The 15,573-nt window shown below is 40.6% G+C and overlaps 1 protein-coding gene across 1 annotated transcript; it reads right to left on the minus strand.

The window, feature by feature from the left end:
• Positions 1–988: 988 nt before the first annotated feature.
• LOC119780642 (golgin subfamily A member 7-like) lies at positions 989–15,309 on the minus strand. The gene is made up of 5 exons (XM_038280747.1): positions 15,201–15,309; positions 13,897–14,022; positions 8,218–8,370; positions 5,289–5,390; positions 989–1,145 (listed from the first exon to the last, which is right to left on the minus strand). The coding sequence occupies exons 1-5, from the start codon at positions 15,207–15,209 to the stop codon at positions 1,104–1,106; spliced, it is 432 nt and encodes a 143-aa protein (XP_038136675.1). The 5' UTR covers positions 15,210–15,309; the 3' UTR covers positions 989–1,103.
• Positions 15,310–15,573: the final 264 nt, after the last annotated feature.

A 15,573-nucleotide genomic window follows, 5' to 3' on the forward strand; every position in this document is an offset into this window, starting at 1 on the left:
AATTTAAATGTAGTGTCCCACTAACCTCAATTCAAGAAAAATAGCCGTTACTTTAAGAAAAAATGCCTTATTTAGGTTTACATTTTTTTGCTCTGAACGGAATCCTTAAGTTATATCGGGAATAAATATTTTGTTGCTTACTGTTTATTTTTTAATAAAGCCGCAGATGAAAAGGCACATAGATCATCTTTGACTATTTTTCAATCATAATTCCTTCTTCTATCTGTTCAAATAAGAAGTCAATGTTTTCCTGTATTGTCATAAAGGCGTTTTCTCCATTTATCACTTCTAACTATATATATCTATATCACACACCTACCTATATATAGACATATATAGGCCAATAAGTGTTTTCTATCGAGTACCGGCAAGAACTTATCTTCTACTTTCATCCCCCAGCGTAAACCAACAAAGCTGCTGAATATTTTAATCTGTAAAACGAGCTGAAATCCATTTATCAGTTTACCAGCAATTATTTATAATCAATCTTTTGCATAAAATTCTATCAAAAACTGAAGTTTTTGGCTTTAAGCGTAACAAAAAATAATATGCAAATGATTCTGAACATTGAACTTTTTAGTTCAAACATCTTTTTATTTACAGCAAAGCTGTGTTTCTTTTCCCCACGTTACTTAAAAACAAAGCTAAAGGTCACCGCAGTTCTGGCCAATGAGCGAGCCGCTTTTTAAAAGGTGATAACTGCTTAATTAATGGCAGCTACTTAACGACCGGAGCCCTCTGGACAGCTTCACGTCATTAGGAGATTATCCATCACTAGATGATCATTTATTGTAAACATCAACCCCTCAGCATGACTAAAAGGCATCGCTATGATGTGAAGTTAGTGGGTAGAAATGCTCCATAAACCGGCTTCCTGGTGAGGAAGCAGCTCATTAATATTACCCCCTAACCGTCTTTGAGCGGGTAGGAGGCCGGCTTCTTCGGAGCAACGGTCAGAGGGCGAAACGGGAGAACAGCTTGTTTTATTGCTCCTCTTTATTTCCTGAGCCAAGTTACAAATGTGGGAGAAAATGTTGAGCTTGGTGAGCGTCACGCATCACCAGTGGAACGGATCTCTGCTCTGTGGCGGGACTCACCGGCTTTTATCTGCTGAAGCTTCTGTCTTCGTAGATGGTGATCTCGATCTAGTCAAGGCTGTTAAGGAAAAGCAGCTGCAGCCACTTAAGCATGAAAACAAACTGTTTCTATTTGATTTGTTTCTATCCTGTTCAGCTGCAAACAGGAACATTAGTTTATATACATTTAACCTCATGACTGAGGAAAAACAAAATATAAAAGACAAAAAATGTGTTTTTAACAAGGATTACAGTAAAAATATTGCTTTAATATATATTTTTTTTATTTCATAAAAATAATTCTTATTTTTTTTAAATGTCATTTGTGACATAAAGCTTCTTCTGGATTAAATTGCTCTGAGCTTCGCTTCAACGTGGGAAACAAGAAGACGTGACCCTTTGAAAGCGGCAGATATCAGGGATAAAATAGCTTCTAGATTCTGTTATCTACTGCAGCTTAAAGGAGAAAACCGTTTTTTTTTTCATTGGTCCTTGATTTTCCGTTATTCCATCATGTTCTATCACCCATACTAGTTTAGTGTCATTTGGAGCCGTTCTGAAGATATTCCGTTAGCTTATATCCAGTAACGTCTTCCTATGAGCAACGACTTGAAGACACAAACTAAACTGTTCATCATTTATTCTTTATGGTACGCCAGCATTCAGAACATGGAGGCCAATCACTGTCCCCCAGACATCCACCGTTAGATTTTTTACATTTATATCTTTTAAAAACAATGCGAAGTGTGTATGACGTCATCTGCACGGCGGACTGGATTTGTGACAGGCAGCCTGGGCCACAGGCGGCTACGCTCTACCCCTTCTATTAATTCTAGCTAATCTGAATCGTTCAATTCCATGTGGAGAGCGAGATCATCTGTGGTAGCAGCACACATGGAAATAGACTGGCAGATCGCAGTCACACATAAGCGAGCAGGTTTCATTTTCGGGCTCTCCAACATTTTATTTCTCCATTTAATAAACACACGATTCAGTTAGATAGGTATTTGTTGCGAAAGAAATAGTTACAATTTCAAGCATTTTCAAGCATTTCATCCAAAATATAAGCACTTTTCAAACCTTGAAAACACTACGTCAAAATTCAAGCATTTTCAAGGATTTCCAGCACCCGTACGAACCCTGGATATAAATATAAAAAATATACCTGCGGATGTCTGGGGGACAGTACGGAAGAGGATTAGGGCCACTGAAAAAAAAAAAAAGTTAACAGAATTTTTTTTTTTTTATTTCAGTATAGCATGGGAAAAAAGTCAGAATTCCGACTTTTTTCTCAGAATTCCGACTTTAATCTCAGAATTCGACTTTAATCTCAGAATTCGACTTTAATCTCAGAATTCCGACTTTAATCTCAGAATTCGACTTTAATCTCAGAATTCCGACTTTAATCTCAGAATTCTGACTTTTATCTCAGAATTCTGAGAAAAAAGTCAGAATAGGGGGTTTTCAGTGACGTCACTGGCCAGCTTCCGGTCCGCCATCTTGGGTGGCATATTATCGTATATCATATATATCATGTCGCGAATGGATAAGTACGCCAGCACGCTAGAGCCACCAGATCATGGAACATATCTGAGGAAATGTTCCATGATCGCCAATATGGACCCCTATGCCCTCCACGGTGCCTTGTTTAGCACTAATCCAGATGATTGGCCAAATGTAGAGCATGGCGACATAGTTCATTACCTGGTGTTCAGTGAAAACCCTCTGCACACTCTGGAGGAAATGAGAGCGTACAAGGGTCTAGATGCTCAGAAACAGTTCACATCTGGTTGGGTACGAGATGTCGAAGTGATGTACATGAAGGAAATCGCCATCATATGTTGACGGGTGAGTTTTAATAAGATGGTAAAAATGTAAACAATCCGACGCAGGGCTCGCTATGCTAGGTGGCTAACGGCCGGCGGTGCGCGAACAGTTCCAAAGCTACAAGTCCTTGGAGTCTCGTGCAGTTTACGAATGGATGGGTTCAGGAGCTGCAGCTCATAAAGCCAGCAAACAGTGCTAACCGTTAGTGCTAACAACCACTCAGGCATGTAATGTACTTTTAACTAGCTGCTATGTGTTTCAAAGGTTTGGTTAGTAACGTTAACTGCCAAACCTCCCTAAACCCTCCGGGTTTCTCACATATTTGAGCCTTTTCCCGCTGGTTGAAATCAAGTTAAGGTGAAATTAATCAAATTAAAACACGGCTGAGAGAGGGAGTCCAGTACGCGGTGGTCATAGGCAGTAGTCTGAGTAGCGGCGGCGGAGACGGTCAACATTGCGCCCACGGAAAGTAATACGTCATGACGCCCAAGCCCTATTATTAATATATTCTTACATGTTTTAAATGCTTGACAGTTAATTACCTGTGACAAAGTGAGCACTGCAGACTCTGGCGTATTCCAGCTTAACACCGTCCAAATCGGACCTGGATATCCGTGTCAGCCATAGGTGACGGCGTTGTTCAGATAGCCGTTTTGTTTTTTCACATTGATTCACGATTACGGCTGGTATGCGATAGAAAGAGCGTTGATCTCCACCTCCACGGGCCGTGCAACCAACAATTAAACATGTTTTCACCATTTTTCACTGTCAATACTGCCTAAGGCTGCCACCCAATATGGCGGACGCGCTGAGTAGTCACATGAGCGTGACGTCACCTAAAAACCCCCTATTCTGAGATAATGAGAATTCAGGCCAGCATACCCTCAGTAATACGCATTCCATAGAATGTCCTCTGACTCCGCCCTCCTAACAGCCAATCAGGCTGTTTTATTTCCATAGTAATACTATTTAGCACTAATCTCACATCTGCAACCAGCGGCTTGCTCAGATTTTGATCATAACATTGTTTAAACCACAATAGATTTAACCAACTAGATTGGTTGTTTTTCCAACCAATCTATTCTTAGAATCTATCTAATTGACAGCAGCTCTCCTACAAACTCCCACATCTTGACAGAGTAGTGATGCTGATTAAATGCCTGTGGAAGTTCTGGCGTTGCCTGAACCACTTCCTGAAGCGGTCATATGGTATCACAGTAGCGAGGCTTTGGATGTCGTCAATTTTGGCCCCTCCCCTAAAGGAATCAGGCCTCAAAACGCGGGAAACGCCTCCTCCATTACTCGACACGCCCCGAAGCCTCGGCTCATCTCATATCATCCCTAAAATACGGCCAAACCGAAGCACAGCAGGTCATCCTGTTCAGAAACACGTTGGCTGAGCGCCAGAAGGATCAGTAGAAAGACGAGCGGCCAGAGATCCGCCTCTCTCGCTCTTTGCTCCGCCCACATACAGTCAGAAAAACGGCCACAGAACGAATGTCTGTTTTTTTTGAATTTATCTTTTCATTTGATTTGAAAAGTCATACATTTTGCTCATTGATTAAGACGTTTTACGTCTAAAATAAGAAAAAAAATCTCAGGTATTTTCAATGCATAGATGCACATTAAGAAATGTTTACCTGGTTTTTATCAGTTTGCAGCGTAGCTGTGCTGCTTAATGGCAAGACGGGAGCAAATTAATACGGAAAAATTTTAAATGTGGTAAAGTTTCTAAAATTTATGACTTTTCTGTTTGAAATTAAAGGGAAAATTCCGGAAGAAACTAAACAGAAAAGGCTGCAAGAAAATGTTTGACTTTCCTCTGAATCTTTTTCCTGAACGTTGAGACGAGTCGGACAAAATAAATCCTTCTTTGTTCGCATAAAAAAAAATGTCTGTTAAAAATATGTTTAGAAAGAAAGAAGTTCCCCAGATTAGACAGAAACATGATCTTAAAGATCATATTTCCTTTGCTAAAGCCCCGCTGCCTCCTGCCAACATCAGCGTGTCGGAGAAAGAATCCAGACGGCTGTCACTCCAATAAAATCACACGACAGGCGGAGAACAAAGCTCAGCTGTTTGCAATTTCCATCATATTTCCTTCACCCTAATCTCTTCCCACCCAGGTGTAATTAAGGAGCGCGGTGAGTCACCACACACGCAGACTAACGGCGACAGCCAGGATGGTGGTGCCGCTCACCTTCCACGGATTAAGCCCGAACCTTCGGGTTTCCTGGGAGCTGCCTCCATATTTACCTCCAGACAGAAAACCGCTGCAGCTGCAGTAAACTGGTTTAACCTGTTGTGCTCATCGTCAGGGTGACAGAGTGAGCAGCCTACTTCCTCACAGCGACTGTGGAGGATTGACTCGTTAAGGAAGGATACGACTCGGAGTCCTCTCTCGATGGGATCCGTCAGCAGCAGGCCTCGTGGCGCGTAGACCTTCTCATTCTGTTCCTGGATATATTTAGCAATCTTCTTCAGAACCTTAAAAAGAAGTAAAAACATTTTTACTCAGAGACTCTCTGTCTGCAGCTATAAAACCAAAGTTATTTTGATTAACATCCCAGCAGCATAAAGGACATTTAAACCAAAGATCTTTAACAGGATCAGGCTTAGTTTCCTGTGTTTCTTTGGATCAGCTGACATGTTTATTAACCGATCATTTTAAAAACAAGGCTGAGTCATTGAACAGCGGAAGGTCAGAATGACGGTGCAGTATGGAGGACCAACTCTGCCATATTTAAAATACAGAAATAAATAAATGCTCAATAAATGTATTAGGGCTGCAACAACGAATCGATAAAAATCGACTTTTAAAAGCTTTGGCAACGAATTTCATCATCGATTAGTTGTGTCTAGCGATTAATGCGTCATCCGCCGCCGTCATCACTGCCACTTGATTTAAACGGGGGAAGAAAAAAAAATACGGCAGAGCGAGTCAGCGCCGCAGGTGGGCAAAGGCTGTTTTCAAAAGGCAGTAACGTCAACTGTTCTAATGACCGATACCGCAAACGCAAGCTGCGTCTCAATTTGCAGACAGCCTGCGCTTTTTAAAGCGAAAAAAGTCGTAACATGCAACTTTTCTAACATGGCACGGAAGCACCACTTTTATGATGCAGCACCTGAAAAGGAAACACGTTGGAGCCTTCGATGGCGGTGAAGAGAGCTGATCAGCAGGATGAGCGGCCATGTTTGTTTGGTTTTAAAGTGGGGAAACGTAACGTTAGTTTCTCAGGTAGCTCATCTGATGCTTTCCTTACCGTGTTAGTAGGTTACAGACAGTGATAAGGTTGGCTACTTATTTTACTTTTAATTTCATTTGAATTAGCTTAAGGAGCGTTTATATTTTCTTTATAAATAAATTAACTTGCAAATTATGAGGGCAAGGCTTTTAAAGTTTAAATCTTCTGGCAAAGATAAAGTAAAGAAGATCCTGCAATTTATGGAAGTAAAGCAGAATAAAATCCAGCAAGATCAGTAATATGCCAATTATTTATCTGCCACATTCCCATGTAAATATCTGTCTTTGGAGGATGTGTTTTTTAGCACCCCTAGTTCTCTCATTTTTATTCCAAATACAATTTATAATTTGAATCACAGGGCTATTTTTATCTCTATGGTTCAGTATTTTCTCAAGTAGCAACTTTAACTGCTATACTTTCCTGTCTTAAAAGGCAGAACTCTTCTAGTCTAAAAAAACTCATTTGTTGAAATGGGGGGGCCTATTGTTTGAACCCCTTAGGGGCTTTAAAAACAAAAATGTCTTTTTTTGCGCTTTATGAAACAAAGTAGCCTATATTTTGTGGATGTACAGCTACATTTCTCATGTAAGTTTGCGTAGTTTTAACACAAACATTTATTTTTCATATTGCACCAGTACAGTTAATGAGCAACCTGTACTTGTGTGCTTGTTTGTTCTGTCTAAAATGTTTATTTTGGAATAAAGAGGTTAATATAAAAAATATTTTTTTGTCCGATTCATCGATTAATCGAAAAAATAATCGGCAGATTCATCGATTTTTAAAATAATCGTAAGTTGCAGCCCTAAAATGTATAAGCATACGATTAATTGCCAACAAAAATACAAGAAACAAATAAATGTAAGCAGAAATGAAATTATACAGTGAGACATAAATATATAACTGTTTAAATTAGCTTCTTTATTTACTTGCCTTTGTAATATTTACCTTATTTATTTTTTTGTCCTTTATATATATATATTTTTTTACATTTCTGTCTTCCCTTTTTACAGAGGGCAGCTGCAGACGGGCTGCCGTTAGCTTCGCAGCTCCGCTGGTTGCCGCGGTCCTCTCAAGTTCGGAACATTTTCTTTTAAATTACGCATTAAATCTGTGAATGGGCCATATGGTGACGCTTTAAAGTATAACGTTCTCGCCTCAAATAACCTTAAAACGTACTTTTATTGAACAACAGCAACAGAAAAGAGGACATTTAACTTAGTACTCTGAGCTCTGTGAGTGAAGAAGATGGACCGCCAAGCCAACCAATGAGCAGAAGTTGACTCTCTAGGACACGCCCCCTCCTCATTTGCATAATGAGGCAGAAATGTAAATATGAAAACAGAAATAAACAGCGGCAAAGAAATAACTAAGGTAAAAAAATACAAAGGAAGAATAAAACACACAAAAATATTATAAAATGCACATAAATAAATGCTTGAAAATATAAGTAATTAAAAAATAAAGTTGAAGATTATAAAGGACAAAAAAATAAATAAGGCAAATAAATAAAGAAGCTAATTAAACAGTTACATACATTTATGTCTCACTGTATAATTTCATTTCTACCTAAATTTATTTGTTTATTGTATTTTTGTTGGCAATTAATTGTATGCTTATATATTTATTTATTTCTGTATTTATTTTTTAATTTGGCAGAGTTGGTCCTCCATAGTGCAGAAGGGAAACCTGTTTGTTGTCTCTGGCCTGTAAACAAAGCAGCAGTAACAGCAGTTTATGGACGGATTTAACCGTTTAACCGCTGAAGAAGGAGCGACTCTCTGGAAGGTCCCCCAACGTTTTCTCCATGACGATAACTTTAGACGGACAGACGTCAGAGACTTTGCTCTCCTCTGTTTTCCTTTCATTTCAAGGATATGTGAAACTCTTTTAGGCGACATAATGCTTCTAAATCCATCCATCCATCTGGATGTGGATAATGACTCTGAACCCTTTCTAGTAATGAGGTTAATTACAGTAAAAGATTTATTTTTTTTGGTTGGATTTCTGGTTTATTTAAAAGCAGATTATCTAGTTTGTGATAAATCTTCCTGATGCTGAACATATCCCACCTTCTCGTAGTGAGTCTCCATGCACAGGAAGACGGTGTACGCCGTGAGGCACGCCAGACAGCCTTCAATAAACGACTGGCTGCTCAGCTTCTCCGCCTCAGCGTAAAGGTTGTTCAGCGTCCGAATCGTCTCCTCAAACTGCTGCTTGTCGATCTGAAACAGAAGGAGGACGGGTTCAGATTAGGACACAGATCCGGGTGTGTTTCAAAGGTCAGTGGGATGACCTGGTTTATCTGCTGGCTGCATGTTCTCAGAACGTTTATGTATCAGGAGACTTCCAGGCTTCCTTCCCACATTTCGAAACACCTCCTGTGCGGATCAGGATGCCTGGGGAATGTTCCTGCTTAATAACCAGCAGGGCTGGCTCCAACTTGGATAGAAACACAGAAAATGCTCCCTGTCCAAAGACATGGCTCCTCTTTGGAGGATTGAATATCTCTCTGCTGTTCCTGAACCCAAACCGATCTGAGCAGAGCTGAAATGATGGGCATCAGAGCTGTTCACTGCTGCCCTCTAGAAGTTTTCACACCCTTCAAACGTCCCTGCTTCTCATCGTCTAAACTGTATGTAGGCTTACAGAGACGTCATGGCCATCTGGCATCACCAACAGCTTGAAAAAAGTACATCCAGATCCCTGGAACCTCTGGGGGAGCTGCAGGGGTCTCCAGCTCAGGTGGGACAATTTATTTCCTTTCTACTTATTTAGTTTCTTTGAAATAAACAGCTAGAAGGAAACGGTTGTTGAAATGAAGCCACAGAAAAATCAGCTTTGCCAGAGGCCATGATGGGACGGCAGCAAACGGGTTCCCTGATCAGAGTAAGCTAACAAACTTTAGCCTTAAAGGAAGAACGAGGAAGGAAGAATGGAGGACAACCAATGCGGCCGTAGCGCCAAGCAGCGGGAACGCCGTTTATCGTCTGGGACAGGGAGGGGGTTCAACGAAGACCTGAGGCTGCAGAGCGGATCACCGACCATCAGAATAACGCATCTACAGCAGAGGGAACCAATTAAAAACCAGCCGGGTCCGAATAAAGAATATCATCAACCAGCGAAAGTCCAGAGACATTTTAAAACTATAATCTGTTACTTTAAACAGAATTTATCACTGAAATAAAATTTGGTATTTATGCATCCATGTTTTTTAAATTAAAAAAACATTTTTCCATTTTAAAAGAGAAGTTTAGTCATCAAGGAATAATCAATTTATCCTTATTTATACCTAAAACTAACACTTTTGTGCTGATTTAATGAATTTAGCTTAATCAGTAAAAAAAATAATAAATAAGTAACATAAAACAATATTTTTCATCGTGATCACTGAGTCTGTGAGCGGCCATTTTTACCCAAATATAGTAGCCCCACCCTCCTGCCATCTTCCAGCAGTGACGTCACGGTGCGGTTAGCCTAGCGCCATTCTCCCCGCTTTCCAAGCTAAATCAATGGGAACTACTAGACACATCTGCAATCAACAACAATTATTGAAGATTTCCAGAGGACTTCACCATTGAAATTCACCAGAGCTATAGTGAAACTGACAATGCCCACGTGCATGGCAGCTGGATGCTGGAATACATCGGGTAAAAGTGGAAAAAAGAGTTATTCCACCTTTCTGATTCCTGATCCTCCACGGACGGGTTGGTCGTTGGATCGCCAACTTGAAGAGGGAGGATTTGCCATCGAACTTCTGGCCAGAGAAAAAACCCGTAATATGTAGCCAACATTTGGAAGAAGAATGTTTTCAAGATGACTTGGATAATAGCGCGTTGTGACAAACACCAGATACAGCACTGGGACTCGATCAACAGCCGATACCGCACCGTGACAATGTCACTAACCAGTAGGTGGCAGTAGTGTTCTTTGACAAACATGGATGCCTCCAGTAAAGCACATTCACATGGAAATTACTCTGAATTAAAAACACTGATCATTTATTGAACAGGATGGAATCATTTCAGATTTAAAGAACTTTCAGAAGTTTGGATTCTGAATACGAGTGACTTTCATCTTAAAATCTAAAGTGTTTTTTGAAGTAGAGAACAACAATTGTTCAGTTTGGTTTATAAACAATTAATTAACATATTTTCTCAAACCCCTGAACTGATGGTTTGTTATTTTCTTTCTTTTTTTCTGTCTTAATGTTGGCAGTGGGCTTTAGGCTGCCCTGCAAGGCTTTAAACCTGGGTTTAACCGGAGACTAAGCCATTCTCAAGCACATATCAAGGAGCTCATTTTGAGCCTGGATCCAGATTTATTGTTGATTCTGTTCATGGTGGAGAATCCTGCTTCACAGCAGCAGGTTGAGCCAAACATCCTCTAAATGTGCAGGGTCATCTTTGAGCACGCCATTTCACTTTTCTTTCACCAGTTCACCGCAGTTCTTCCAGCAGTCCACACTTTCTCTGCTCTCTTTTTCTCATGGTCTTCTCCTTCTTTCCCATCGCCCGGCTTGCCACAGGTTTGCCTGCTGTGTCTAAAAGTAGCAGCAGCAGCAACCCAGACTGACAGCTCATTGGCTCATTTGGATCACGTGCAGCCTGGAGCCGGATGCTCCCCAGGGCTTTACCGTATTAACAGGAGAAGAGGCGCAAGGGAAATTAGACACTGTGGTCGTACAACATGCAGTAATTAATAAGTGTTTTAATTCAGGTTGGGTCCGGATCTGGATCCCAGTCCACTAATCTGTGACCTCTGACCTATTAGAACGAGCAGAATAAAATCTAGACGCTGCTGCTAAGCAATCCGACTGAAGATGAAAGTTTGTGTTTTGGTTCATCTGATAAAGAACCAGAACCTGTTAGTTCACATCTACCCGACAAATACGGCTCCGCAAAGACGAGCTCCATTGAACTGCAGGAATCAGTAAAGGATCTTATTTTTTGACTCTTCAGGCATAACTGGAAGCATAGATGGAACCACATTCACTACTGCCTCACTTAATAAAAGAGACTTTTTTATGTTTCACAGTATTTCATCTGCTAAACAACTGTCAACACTAAAGAAACGTCTCCAACTTTCTGTTTTCTTGTTCCGGAGGAATGCAGCGAAAAGTTCAAGCGGCTTGTTCTGCCTGTTCCCTAATTTTCCTTTGGTGGTCTGGGATTGGAAGCATCTTTCCACGGCACATGACAGACAGATGGACATTCTGAGGATGAGGGATGTTAGCACGATGCTACAAAGCCTTTCCAGACAAGTTTGATAAAGATGATCTTTGATCTGCAGCTGTCAGTTAAACCACAGGCCAGCAGAGGCGGACGTCAAAACTCCAGCGATGGGTTTGGAAAGTGAGCAGCAACATGCCGCTAAAGACTAAAAGCTCTCCCCTCCCGTTGGTAGCATTTACCAGAAACATTCAGGAGAAACAAACACAAAGAAAAGAAAAGCCCACATCCTAAAATAACAAATGTGCCTGAAGAGAAGCACATTGGCAGCCATGTGACTTCTGAAACCACAGGACATGCAACACCACAGCAAAGGAAAAAATGTTGGCTCAAATAACAAAAAAACAAAATGAACTAATTAAATAAAAATGCAGGCCGTAAAACATTTGGCCCCTTGCTGCATATTTCAGAAATAAAGGTTCGGCTAATCTTAAACGGATGAAGAATTTTATGGCAGAGAGAGTTGGCTCCTGAAATCCATCTGTGTGTAGAAACGCTCCGGAAAAAACAGCAAAGACCACCCAACTCCAGGGGAGACCCAGAGACATCTTCAAAATGAAGTGTCAAACCCGGACTCTGTTCACGCTGCTTTAAACGTCGCATCGGGTCGGCCTGCTTCATCAGGCTGCTCCTCTTCCTCCACATCAGACCAGGTTTAACCAGACTTCCCCACTAGGAGGCGGCAGATCCACCAGCTTCTGCTCTCAGCGCTGCTGTTCTGTCAGACCAGCTACCATTAGATAGACCATATGCATATGCAACACTTGCGTTTTTCCCTTTTGTTTTGAACGAAAAATAGACTTTGGGGCGTGTATCGCTTTAGTTTTGTAAAAAAAAAAAAAAGAAAAAAGTTTAAGGTCAGATCGCCATACACTGCAAAAACATCAAAAAGTAAGTAATTAAATCGTTTTTTTCCACATGACTAAAGGGATAAACGTCCATTGAGGTATTTTAAAGTATATTTTTCATAGAAAACTAAAGGGATAAACAGGTATTAACTGTGGGTATGCTCATCTGACACAACACCGGCTCTAGGCGTCAGGGTTCCGGGGCCCATAGGGGGCCAAGAGCAATGAAAATACAGAGCTCTGCCAAACGGCGGAGAAATGTACGGCGCTATATTAGGGCTGAGCTTTTCCCTGCAAATGTAAAAATAAGCAGTTTAACAATCAGAGAGAAACTCAGCTTTGGTTTGATGACATTCATCAGGAGTCAGACGCAGACTTTCTCCCTCCTTTAGGTGGCGCTATTACGCTTAAAGGAAAAGTTTGCTCAAATTCACAATTCAAACTTCTGAAAGTTCTTTAAAACTGAAATGATTCCATCCTGTTCAATAAATGATCCGTGTTTTTAATACAGAGTAATTTCCATGTGAATGTGCTTAACTGGAGGCATCCATGTTTGTCAAAGAACACTACTGCCACCTACTGGTTAGTGACGTCACGGTGCGGTATCGGCTGTTGATCAAGTCCCAGTGCTGTATCTGGTGTTTGTCACAACGCGCTATTATCCAAGTCATCTAGAAAACATTCTTCTTCCAAATGTTGGCTACATATTACGGGTTTTTTCTCTGGCCAGAAGTTCGATGGCAAATCCTCCCTCTTCAAGTTGGCGATCCAACGACCAACCCGTCCGTGGAGGATCAGGAATCAGAAAGGTGGAATAACTCTTTTTTTTCACTTTTACCCGATGTATTCCAGCATCCAGCTGCCATGCACGTGGGCATTGTCAGTTTCACTATAGCTCTGGTGAATTTCAATGGTGAAGTCCTCTGGAAATCTTCAATAATTGTTGTTGATTGCAGATGTGTCTAGTAGTTCCCATTGATTTAGCTTGTAAAGCGGGGAGAATGGCGCTAGGCTTACCGCACCGTGACGTCACTGCTGGAAGATGGCAGGAGGGAGGGGTTACTACATTTGGGAAAAAATGGCCGCTCCCAGACGCAGTGATCGCCATGAAAATTATTGTTTTTTTGTGACTGTGACGTCACAAACCTGTAGGTGGCAGTTGTGTTCTTTGACAAACATGGATGCCTCCAGTAAAGCACATTCACATGAAAATTACTCTGAATTAAAAACACTGATCATTTATTGAACAGGATGGAATCATTTCAGATTTAAAGAACTTTCAGAAGTTTGAATTCTGAATACGAGCAGACTTTCATCTTAAAATCTAAAGTGTTTGTTGAAGTAGAAAACAATTGTTCAGCGGTTCAAGGCTGGAAAAGATCTCTTTTATCCAAAGGTAAACCAGCGTGCAGCTGGACGGTGTGATCAGATATGAAAAGGTTGAAAGCGTGTGAATACTTTTAGTCCTGCAGAAGCCAAGAACCTTAATGATCACTGAGGTTTAACTTCAATCAAACCTGATGGCTAAACAAGCCCTCAACCTCAACCTTGAACTAGAAAAACAGGGAAAAGTCTGGAATCATCCAGAAGGTTGACTAAGCTGAGAGTTCGTTCCAGCTCTGAGACCAAGGAAGTGCCCTGGAGGAAAACACGCAGCAGTTGCGTCTCCTACCTTGGTCTCCAGGTCTGAAGGAAACTTGGTCTGGAACTGGCACATGGTTCCATTGGTGTAATCCCTCTGAATGAAGACTTTGGCTGCAACCGCCACCTGCTGCCTCATGTCCTGTAAGCTGTGGGTCTGTGGGAACAGGAATGTCCACAAACATTTAACAAGCGATCCACACATTTGAAGCTCTCTGTAGTCTTAGTGCAAATAAAAAATGTTCAGAGAATAGCAGACAGGCCTGGGCTCCATCATACAATAATTAAATTTATGTTCCACCGTTTTCTTTTATTCCTTAGCGGCCATTTTGTTGTTTCATAATCCCCAAGAAGATATCAGCTGTAATAATTCATCCCTCTAATCTGACATGAAATGCTTCCACTTCGCTCTAGGTCTGCTGGTGAAGATTCTCAGTCATCCAGGACTTAATCAATCCAAAAAAAGTTTTAAAACAATCCACTGGACTCCAAGTTTGAAGCCGTTTCTCTTCCATCCAGGAAGATTTTTCGATTCAAAATGTCAGAAATAGCGTTTAGTTCCAGGTTTTATCCAGCAGCCCAACAAAGCCTGGTTTTAGTTTAGAAAACATGCAAATTTAACCGGAAGAAAAGCTCCACCCCTTAGGAATGAGGAGTCATTTGGGTTCTTTGTTAGCCTGAAATACCTGATACTGGTCAATGCCTCTGAAAGGGGGTCGTTAGAGGGAGTAGTTGGCTTGGATGAACAGAGGATGTCTTCTGTTCTCCTGTAAAGGGGTTGGAGCTGCGATGTTTAAGGTTGTTTTTTCTTTCTTAACATAGATGGCTTCCTTCACGCCCCTCTCTAACCGCCTGTCTTCTTTGTCCAAAATGTGAACATTCTGGTCCTCTAAAGAATGTCCTTTGTCCATCAGGTGTAGATGTACCGCAGAGCCTTATCCGGATTATTTTAATGTGTTTTTTAGTTGTTTTGGTTTATAGATGCTAATTTTCTAAGAACAGCTTCTTAGCATCATATATTAGCTATTCTTGAAACAGCTAGCCACTTCTAAAATCAGCTAACCTCGATTAAAGCGTAAAGCTATTGTGCACCTGTCCCTTTGCTGTTTATAGTTTCAAATAAGTTAAATAAAATCTCCCGTCTTCATAACAAAGTAGCTTAGCATATTAGCAGTCAAGCCGTGAGCTAGCAGCAGAACAAGCTAGCAGCAGCCTCACAGCGCTCACCGGTTTAGATTAGTTTTAACCCAAACCCAACATCACCGCCGACATCTGAGTACAGTTTGGTTCATTAAAGATGTGACGAAATAAAGAGATTTAAGCTAAATATCTCACCTCGGCCATGGTGAAGATTTCTGTCAGAACTCTTCTAGACCTGCTGCGAAGAAATAGTTCCGTAGAGAAACGCGGTAGAGCAGCAGAAGGTTCCGGACAAACGTTCCCACTGAATAATGTTTTCACATGCTCAAATAAATATATACAAATCAAAAGGTAAATCATAGATAAATAAATAAATAAATAAATAAATAAATAAATAAATAAATAAATAAATAAATAAATAAATAAATAAATAAATAAATAAATAAATAAATAAATAAATAAATGATAGAACTGAAAAAAAGAAGACAACTATACAACTTCTTAAAATAGATAATGATATATGTTGCAAAATGCAAGCATTACAGATATAATAATAATATAGATACTT

The sequence above is a fragment of the Cyprinodon tularosa genome, unplaced genomic scaffold, assembly GCF_016077235.1.
Source record: "Cyprinodon tularosa strain WSP-4 unplaced genomic scaffold, ASM1607723v1 ctg1634, whole genome shotgun sequence".
NCBI lineage: Eukaryota > Metazoa > Chordata > Actinopteri > Cyprinodontiformes > Cyprinodontidae > Cyprinodon > Cyprinodon tularosa.